This window comes from Rhipicephalus sanguineus, chromosome 6 (assembly GCF_013339695.2).
Source record: "Rhipicephalus sanguineus isolate Rsan-2018 chromosome 6, BIME_Rsan_1.4, whole genome shotgun sequence".
NCBI lineage: Eukaryota > Metazoa > Arthropoda > Arachnida > Ixodida > Ixodidae > Rhipicephalus > Rhipicephalus sanguineus.
The window spans coordinates 50,819,761-50,830,381 of record NC_051181.1 but is presented as its reverse complement, the minus strand read 5'-3'; the positions used below and the strand labels follow the sequence as shown (position 1 = coordinate 50,830,381).

General features: G+C 46.9%; 1 protein-coding gene across 1 annotated transcript; it reads left to right on the top strand.

The window, feature by feature from the left end:
* Positions 1-276: 276 nt before the first annotated feature.
* Positions 277-9,510, top strand: LOC119397256 (uncharacterized). Its single transcript, XM_037664686.2, has 2 exons — positions 277-603; positions 8,167-9,510. The coding sequence occupies exons 1-2, from the start codon at positions 308-310 to the stop codon at positions 8,306-8,308; spliced, it is 438 nt and encodes a 145-aa protein (XP_037520614.2). The 5' UTR covers positions 277-307; the 3' UTR covers positions 8,309-9,510.
* Positions 9,511-10,621: the final 1,111 nt, after the last annotated feature.

Genomic DNA, 10,621 nt, shown 5'->3' with positions numbered 1-10,621 from the left:
AAATATTTAGACAATTTTTTTCTTAAATAGAATCGTCTGAAGAATTTATTTCAGCAATAAAAAAATTACACATTTTTGAACTGGATTTCGCGAAAAAATTCGACCCTCAAAGGGTTAAGGGAAAGACTGTGTGTCACTGCCTTTATTCTTAGTTTTTCGATTAGCAATGCTTAAATTACACGACGGTTTTGCGTAGTCCCCTCAAAGTCATATAATCACAATTCCTCTGTATTTATAAGGATTGATTTGCACAATAGTGGAGAAATGTACGATGCACAATTGACTACACTGTGATCAAGTTTATTTAATGATGATAACGAAAACTTCTAATCACTCACCCTCTACAAATGACTCTGTGCTGTATTTCGGCCATTGCAGGCGCCAGCTGCGACGTGACCCCCGTGCTGAACCTCTTGTAGGAGAACGGGTTCCCTATGTGGTGGTTTACGGACACCCAGGCCAGCGTTTGATTGAGCTCGTGCGGTCGCCTCTTGAGCTGCTGTCTGGGCAGCTACGCCTCAACGCCCACTACTACGTGGCACGTGTCATTGGTCCTGCTCTCAACCGTGTCCTTCGCCTGCTTGGTGCTGATTGCCTTCAGTGGTGAGTGTGGACTTGTCTGCCATAGCGTTATTCACAGTGCCACCTAGGGGTGAATTTTGGTGCCACAGTCTGTGCAAGTTACCTAAAGGGCATGTATACAGTCATCATCTTTATGAACGCGAACACACGAGCGCATGGCAGATAGCCCCATGGGGCATGCCACAATGGCAACGGGAAAAGAAAAGGAGAGAGCGGTGCCGTTCCTTCTACTGCCTTCACTGCCATCATTAATGTGTTTGTCTTTTGCATTTTCTTTTTGATGTCAATGTTTAATTGGAACATTTCAGCAAACAAGGCTTGTCGCAGATAAAAATAGTTGCCATCACAGCTTCGGAAGCGTAGCAAATATTGGAAACAACAAGTGCAGGCAATTGAAACAATGGCATCGACCTTTCCTTTTCGTTTTACATCTTGCACTGTGCTGTGCCACATGTGGGCGTCCAGGCTAAATGCCGCACGCCCACGTGTTCCTTTTCATTAAGGTGACATCTGTGCTTGAATAACACATGCAAGGATTTTGTGGCCATGTGACAACTGAAAGGCCGAGAGATGGCACCACTTGTGGTAGAGCCATCATCATCACTACGATGGGGCAGCGGGGGAGACTGAGAATAAAGTGTGTGTGTTCAGTGGAATATTGTGCGGACACTTGCTCACTGACACACTGATTGTTGGTCTAGTTGGCTTTGCCTATCGTAGAACTTTAGGTGCAGTAATAGACAAAGCACTTGAGTACTACAAGTTAGATGACAGAATGGAGCTTTGCTCCAAGATGTTCATGGCTGCCACACTCGCCAACTTTTTATGCACTCTTTGTTGTTCCTGCATGCGGGTGTGAGCTGCGTTTCCAGTGGTGGTTCAACTGCACCATTTTGCTACAATGCAACATGTCTGCGCCTCGCTGCACCAATCCCGTTAGAAGTTGCGCCAGCTGTGCTAAAATTCATTGTTTTGGTCTTTCATGCATCAAGTGAGCGTTATATGCCCACAATGTTCATCGTATGGCCTGAAAAACCTAGAGAGTTTTTTGAAATTGTGGCAGATCGGCTACCTATCCCTCTTTCCACCAATGCGCTTTTCCTCATTAAAGCATTCATATAAAGTGCATCAGCGCCACCGGGTATACCTGTGGCCTCCGCTACAGTGGAACCTCGATTATACGTCCCCCGGTTTTGCGACGAATTGGTTTGGTCCTGGCAAAACCCCCATAGAAATAATGCATTTAAAGCCTTGGTTATACGACGTAATTTTACGCCGACCCCGCATCTTACGACGACTTTTCGATTCCGTCCGAGAGAAAACCTCACCTTCTTTATTCGTATCGGACACCGACGAAATATTCGTGAGTGCAAAATAAGAACTTATGTACCCCTAAGTTGTAGATTAGAAAAGTAGAGAGTGAGACAGCACGCCTTCTGAGAATGTAAAATTTATTATCCAGGCAGTTCATGCGCTTTTGTGATCCAGTTTTCCTGGCTTTTAAGGTCACTTCAGGATACGCCTTGATCGCATGCGTATCCAGGGTCATTAACTAGACAAGCTCTATCTAGTACACGGAGAAGCTCCAACTGGCCGTAAAGCTCATCTTTGAGATCCGGTATTTTCATGTTCTCAGTCCATGGAAACTTTTCCTGGTCGAAATACAGCCGATCTGCCTTTGTTTGCGGCACTCGCAGTCACAAGCCTTGAGCATGAAAAAAAGGATGCGACGCAGCTATTTTCACAGAAAATAACTTTCGCTTGACGTGAACGTTCATAATAACAGCGGGAAATCACCAGTTTCACTTCACAAGGGAACAAATGTGATGTGCACAGCTCAGACACACACGAAAGGATCCTACGCAAACTCGTGCTCCGTCGCCATTATGTGATGGCGATGACACTATGTCTGACTCTTCTGACGGGAGGCTGTTGCCGAAGCGGTTTCGGTTTTGTTTTCACGTGCAGGCACTTTTCAGACTCAATTTATCGGGAGAAAGATGCGCGTTGGATTCGATGTTTTAATCGTTTTTTTGTTTGTTTTGTTTTAGGATAACGACTCGCTCACACCTCATTTAACTAAGTAATGCTGCCATTAGCTGCGATTTTCAAAAATAATTTAATCTATCTTCCTTGGAGAACCTCAGGGTCACGTCACGGGCTATTGAGGCGGTCTGTTCCCCTTTTTTGGGCAAAGTTGACTGCCACTGTTAATATTTTTAGTTTTTCGATTATAGGACGCCCGGATTATACAACGGTTTTGCGTGGTCCCCTCAAAGTCGTATAATCGGGGTTCCACTATATTTATGGTTTGACGTGTTGTCCTGTTTAGTCTCGCAGGTCATTGCTCTTCATGGGGAACTCGTGGTAATACCTAGACAAACGACCTAAAATTTTTGGAGCTGCTAGGCACATTTTAAAGTAGCGCGTGACTACCGCTTAACACGTTCACTGCGGCACGCTTTTTTTTTTCGGTCTGGTTTTAGGTGCAGAGTGACCCACCAGTGGGCCATCGCGCATGTCCCCCAGGTGTGTCATGACCCACTGGTGGGACACGCGGCTACGCCTGTTTCTTTTGCTCCAGCGGGATGGCGCTGCCACCTTTGCAGCGCGGGTTTGGCATGTTTATTTGAAAGATGCAAAGCTGTTTTCCGCCTTCTTCGCGTGAATCTATGTTTAAACACAAAGTGCTTACCACAAACAAACACATGAAGTGAGTTTTCGTGATAGAAATATTTATTGGGTAGATTTATCGCCTCCTTGGAAACAATCGCGCCACCTCACGTCCAATGCAATATGCAATATATATTTGTTGCAATTTCGAACTTCAGATGGCAGCACAAGATTCAGAGCTGTCGCACGTGGGTCACCGGTGAGTCACGCAGCACACAGCAGAAAAAGATTGTTATTGAGTGCGTCGTTGGTCACCGGTGCGTCACAGCCTTTAAAGGGGTCATGAAGCACCCCTTGGCTTGTTGAAAAAATGCATCCTGCGGAAAGCTGACACGGCTATGAACTGCTCAGCCAAATATTGCAGTCGTTCGCGCCGCATAAAGGCTACAAGCGGAACGCGAAGTTGCTGTTTTCTCAGGCGCCCTCTTTTCAAACAGAGGCCGGTTCTCACTCTCGTCGGTGGGCGGGGCGTCTGCCCGTTGACGTCGCGATCTGCCTGTTCACATCGCATAAGACATAGCATCCTCATTGGCCGATAGCCGACATAAATCGAGAGCGACGTTCGGATCAGATGCGCTTCTTGCCACGAGGTGCCTCCACTTGCCGGTGCCGCACTCCTCAGTACACGGTAGCCGCACTTGCGCACGCAAATCACAGCGGGAGAGCGATCACGTTTTATGATGCGCGCTGACGTAACTTCTTTCCCCCGTGCCATCCCTCCCTGTGTAGCTTCTAGTGCGCTCGTCGGCACGAGGAAAGAAAGAAAGCACTGAGAGCGTGCGACAAACCCCGTAACTCCGCTTATTCTTGACGGATTCGAGAAATCTTTGCGGCAATCAATTCGGGATGCAGTAAACTCCGATACGGAGGTCATTAGATCATTACTTGGAAAAGTGGTTCATGACCCCTTTAACATCACAGAAGTATTCTTCGGGGCATGTGTATCCTCATGCAACAAAAATCATACCTCTGCATTCAAGTGTCATAAAGTTATCGCATCAGCAAGCAGAGAAATACATGTAACCTCGCAGCCGCAGAGGTGGAGCACAGGCCGTGACCCACTGGTGACCCGTGACGCAGTGAACGTGTTAATACATAGCACTGCTCTTTGCAAGTGGCGTCTTTACACAGATAGATCTGTGGCAGTTTCCCTGCAAAAAAAGAAAAAAAACAAGGTCATGGCATGCTACTTGTGCTACGGAATGTTCTTATACATGCCGATCGTACCGCTTGAAGTCCTAGATTTTTAAGTGAGAAATCTAAGGACCTTAGTACCGCTAAACCTGACTGCCAGCGTTGCCCGCAGCTGGCACAGCACAATGCCACTCACGCACGCCGATGCGCTTGTTATGTCCTATGTAGACTTGTGTCAATATTCGAGCACTTTGAATATTCGAACGAATATTACAGTGTTCGAATTTGCTTCAACTCGAATTTAAATTATTGGAAATTTCGAAGTATTGGAAATGAACGAATAGGTGTATATTAATCCGCTTGCAGCCCCCCCCCCCCCCCCTCCCGTAAAGGTGGTTTCACTGCAGTGGAGGGGTGCTGTACCGTGAATACACCTTTCCAGGGAATATCCACACTGCCGCGAAGCCCCACTTCAAGGTTAAATGAACATATTACCCTCACATCCATTCATCATTTTTGAAGTTTGAAAGCTTGTTATATCGGCTTATATGCTCCAAGTATAGTAAATTTTAAAACGTAACATGTTTTACTGGTTATCACTTGCGTTCTACTGAAAGTCAAATCCTGCTACTACTCAAAGTTGCTTCCACTTCCCTTTGACCAAGAAGAATGGCATTTGCACATACCTTGTTTCAATTTTAAAAAAATATTGTGCGGGTTAGTTGGGTCATGACAAATATGCTCATTTTTCTCTATAATGTATGATATATATTATTCAAATTCGCTTCGAACCTAAAATTTACTATTTGCATAAGCCTAGTCTTTTGATTACAATACTGATGCGGTGCTGCTGTGAACTAGTGTGCATAAAGGAGGAGTCATGAAGACACCAACGCGCCACGAGCTGCGCAAACGCGTGACCGTACTCATGGGCCGTTATAAAACTTCGTTCAAACAGCAAGCATCATCGTCAATCAGCAACCTGCTGCAGACAACTGGCTCCCAGCTTGCATAACTTTTCAATTTTTCACTCATGTGTGATGAGCTTTAATAATGCTGAATGCAGAAAACGCAGTGCAGGATGCCTAAGTCAATTAGTTTTGCAATTTAATGGCAGGTAAAGGGTTTGGATTGGCATTAGTTTCGAGCACACGCTAATGGTTAAAACGCCCTTCGTGGAATCCAGTCTATCTCAAGTAAGCTTCCCAGGAATAAAGAATATGTATTGGATGAAGCCTCCCGATATGGTCTGCGGGGTCGCGATACGTTGTCTAGTCGGTATTCATTACCTAATTGAATATGACTGCTCCCGCGGGTGCTGTACGCGTACAAATATTTGTCCACCTAATAATATTTGATAAGACAAGCAATGGAGAATTAGGCAGTAAAGCTCTCATTTGGGCTAGTTGGTGCACTGGGTGAACACATAGCCTAATTTAGAATTAGGCATACATTGTTGGGCCGGAGACAGGGTAATGCGCTCATAAGTTCTAGTTCGCAGCCATTTTTAAATGTTTAGGGGGCTGTGAGTAGCAGGCTTGGTTAGGTTTCCTTCGGAATGACATTTTGACACCTGTCGCATGCAGAAACCGTACACGTCATGTTCGCCTTTGTCACTAATGCCTCACCACACTACACTTCTTGTAAATAACAATGAAGTCAGCACATGGCATTCTGTGTGTGAAATGCTGTTCTACAGATGCTCTAAATGACCTCAAGTAATCGCACACACTGCTTAAAATGATCCCAAACACCATTTTGTTCTGCTTCAAAACTGCCCCAAATTACTATTATTCCTGCTCTGAAACTACTCCAAAGCACCATTCTGTTCCAAATGTGCTCCTAACAGCATTTTTTTCTGCTCCAATAATTGCTCCAAATGCTAAATTGGTTTGACCGTCACTGCGTTTCCGAAAAGCCAAGATTTTATGCAGCAGTAAAAGATGGTCCCCACTGCTCGCTTTGGAAGCATTCTTTGGCGGGATGAATGACTCACTTTGAATGTGTGAAGCTTCGGTTTGAAGATGCCTTAGGATATTGTTTTAGGCAGGGTGCTATTCAACTTTTGGGGCTGTGTGTTGCAATTGTCACGCACCTTACCACTTTTGTGAAGATGCTGATGCGCAAGAATGAAGTGTATAAAGTGTTGGTGAGTGTGACATCAACAAACGACTGTTGGCAAAGTGCTAGTCTGTTGTCTGCATTGTACTCGTGTGTTTGTCTACTTTTGCATCTAAAATTATTTTTCTGTGATATAAAAAGGCAGCTCAACAAGGTATTAATGTGGCCTTATGACCATTTGCATTCATGACTACTTCACCAAAGTGTTGTGGGCTCTCCATGCTCCCATAGCATGTGTGTATGAAATCTATCAAATTCCTGCCGCCACAGTTGACAAGTCCAACGACAGTGATGGTGTTTACTTCACCACTTGTCCTGCTAGCCTGAAGGGCAAAGTAAATGTGTGATCATTGCTCTAGTGGCCACAAGATGTAGACTTAGTCATGCCATTGTTGCCGAGTCTGTGGTTTCCTTCATTCTTTATTAAAGGGCCCCTAACAGGCTTGACAATTTTGAGCTGACGAGCGCAATGCATACACAGGACGTTCACGATCACGTCTGCCAAAATTCGCAACACTACGTGTCGCGGAAATGGGTCAAATTTCAAGCTGAACGCTGCTTGCCCGCCTTCTCACGGGCGCGCGCCCAGAGAATGAGGGGATGACGTACACGATGGAATGGCCATACGTAGACGGTAGTGCTGTGACATCGGTCCTCTATGTAGACGACTGTGCTCTGACATCGCCAACAGTAGCACGTGACACTGCGATAATTATTTGACATTGCATGTGTAGTTTGTGTAAGTGGTTGCTTGAATAGATGAATAAAACTTAAGAGAAATAAGGAGACACACAAAGGGAATGTGTGCTTCTTTTTCATTTATTTCCCGTGAATTGCAGCGAGATGCGGTGCTAATGTGCCTCCGTTTCGCATGCGTTCGTGCCCCCGCGGTTAGCACATCGAGCAGACGCCAGCCCTGGAAATGAAAGTATTGTTCTGGCGCGTTCGAGCACTCATTAGGCTCATTTAGTCTCCTGGGTCTACCTAAATGTTCATGCGGCACTGGCTCATGACACCGCCACTCTCGTGCTCGTACAAGTGTCGCAACTTTCATGCCCATCCCACAGAAACAGGCAGTACACCACAGAGAATGCCGACACAAGGCCCACAGCTGCTACATAAAAAATAAAGGTAGCGGCCGTGCAATGCCGCTCGCGTGCTCGGGCTGGCTCGGGCACGTCATGCACACGTGACCATGCATGCGCCTGATGTGTTCATGCGTATGTGTCAGGTGATCCTCCACCTCCGCTGCCGAAGAGGGCAGGGAAGGGATTTGGCTTGCGAAGGCTACACGAGGCGAGTGGCAAGGGTTTGAAACTCGCCTCCTCGCATCGTGGTTTCACACCACTACAAATTATTGTTTTTCTCAGCTCGTAACGAAACAATTTGAAAAATTTTTGCGGCATAATGCTCTTCACTCGGCACACAACAACGTCCAGCGTCTAACTAAAATTTGCTATGTGGCCTTGTGAGAGGCCCTTTAAGCAAGCAAGACAGAGAAGCGAATACTGTCGTTTGCCCGTTTTTTGCTCGCATAATTTCAGTGGATCATTAGGATAAAGAATAAGTCACAATTTTAAGCATAAACTGAGTGATTGATAAAATGCACTACCCCAGTGCACAGAACATGAACATGAACGCTGTTCTTTGTTACAGGTATGAGGAGCTTCCAAGGCCTCGCTTTGTGTCTACCCCTCGTCCAGGCACAATGGCTGCCTACGTGGTGGTGAACCAGCTGTGCCTGGCTTGCGGCGGACAAGCAGAGTCGCGGCAGCTGTGTGCCTTCGTGCGAGGCTGACCCCGGCTATGCAGCGCTCATCCTCGGTGGCAAGGTGCAGCGCGTTCAGAAGGCACTGCTCGAGCTGCAGACGGTGTGCCACAGTTGCATGGGCTTCCAGGCCGGCAGCGTCTGCTTGTCGGTCGACTGTCCCGTCCTCTTCAAGACGTCGCGCGTCACGACCGAGGCCCAACAGGCCATCGAGTGGAACCGAGCCCGAAACAGTGTCCCTGCTTCATCGTCCTAGCCGTGTCGGCCTCTTCTGGCTGATCCTGCCTTTCAATACGTATGCACCATAGCCCGGCAGCTGAATTGATCTTTCCCACTCACAGTATTAAAATGTCCCAGCGGGGATGATTCGACGTTACATGGACGTGTGTGGTGCCGTAGCCATGAGCTGCAGTTCACATCATGTCTGGCGCTGGTGTCCCCGATAAATATGCCAGAAACCTCACTTTGTCGGGACGGACAATCCAGTGTTGACAAGGCTAGTGATTTTGCTCCTAGGTTGCTGTTTAGCGAAGATTTTTGCCAGAATAACTGTGTTCATCGCAAGTTTTCCACTGCAAGTGTGAGTGCTGCAAGCATGGCCATGCTTTGCCTTGGTGAATTTGAAGGAAGTCAACTGTGTCGCCTCTCGCAGGTGCGGTTCCTTGTGGGAGTTAGTCATTGCAGAAGAGTGGACCACAGGAACTGTACAACTGAATTTTTGCAGCTAGGTGAACTTTTCAATCGTGCGTGTTTTTTTGTGCTCTGTGCTTCATTTTCAGGAAGCCACATGATCATGAGGACTTTTTTTTGTTCGTTTGTGCTGCTGCTTTTTCAGTTTTTCTTTCGCCAAGCAGACCAAGTTCGCAGGCCCACACATCTGCTTGGCATTGGTGCTGCAGTAAGCACTTGATCGATGCTCCAGATTTATATTCTGTGATCCTGGTGGAGGAGGATGATCATCAGTCATGGTGGCAGGGAGCCACATCAACATCTGCAAGGGATGCAACATAGTCATATGTCCGTTTGTGTGTTGTTTGTTTATTTCTGTTGGAAACTGTGTATGTTGAGTTCATCGGGTGAGCGGTGGGTGTCTAGGTTGTGTGCCCTCTCTTATGCCATGTGCGAGGAGCCAAGCGGCTCCTTTCATGCCTGTGTTTGCATTTCTGTACATATAATGATTGTCAGCTCTCTCATTGTGTTTAATTAAAATGAAAAAAAATCTATTTCACAAACCGAAGCTGTTGTCATGCTGTGTCTGTGTGGCAGTGCTGCTAGGCACTGACACCATTTTTGTGCATTCCCTTTGTAGTACTTCGTTTCTTATTACAAGGGTGCAACAGCTGCGCCAATTGCACCAATTTGATACGATTCCGTATTTTTGCGCCAAGCTGAGCCAAAACCGTGAAATTTGTTGAAATTGCGCCACGCTGTGCCAAAATGCCCGACCAGCTTCAAGGTTTTCTCCGTTGCGTAAATTTTAGCGAGAAATGAGGGCCTCGTTGGTCATTTGCAGTGTGGTCATCGTCATCCAATACAGATGCGCAGACCACGCACGTAGAAGGGTATACGAGCCGCCCGCTGATGGCTGCCGAGAAAGCGCGCGCGCCAGTGATCGCGACCGCGCCCTTAGAATCAAAGTTCAGCGCTGCTGCTCGAGCGACATCCCCCCTCCCCCTTGGCGTCTTTTCATGCTCGTTCAAGTCGGGCGGGGCGTTTCCTCTCTGCTTCGAGGGCAGGCCTCCCGAGCGGATGTGTTATCGCATGCGCCTTCCGAGTGACGGAGATGGGCCGGCTCGTTTGATCTCTGCTTCAGCCGCGCTCGTCTCCCGCACTCGCACGCATTTACCCGCTGTAGACATACTATGCGCGGTGGGGGGATGTTATCAATTCGGACTTTATACGGGACATGACGGCAAAAACCCGTCGAGAGTGTCCATATAATTGCTATTGCAATAAAAAAGTATAGTGGTTCTCAAATTTCCTGATGGTGTCCTGTGGTAAAGCGTAATGAGATTTAGAAGAGGCCATTGGTACTAGCTGTCATGGACACAGCACATTTTGTTCCTTAATTACTCATTCGTGCATGCGCCGTGTAATTGCGAGTACTAGTATGATCGCTGACGTCTACAAAATTATTGGCAATCATTTGGAGCTGCTGTGTATGGCGTTTCTGCAGCCTTGAGAAACAGAGAGACAAAAACGTACGGCAATTTTCTTTTTTCTCCACCCCCACTTACTCCTGCTTTACCAATCTCCCAAATTTCGAGGTTGCCAGGTTCACTGGTCCACATTAGCATTTGCAGTGCCTGTCGAATTATTTGACAGGCCCTGCAAATGCTAATG

Excerpts from the sequence above, each read along its gene's own strand:
- LOC119397256 (XM_037664686.2), top strand. The coding sequence starts at position 308 with ATGATGATAACGAAAACTTCTAATCACTCACCCTCTACAAATGACTCT. Across the intron at positions 604-8,166 it reads GGTGCTGATTGCCTTCAGTG|GTATGAGGAGCTTCCAAGGC; the intron begins GTGAGTGTGGAC and ends TCTTTGTTACAG.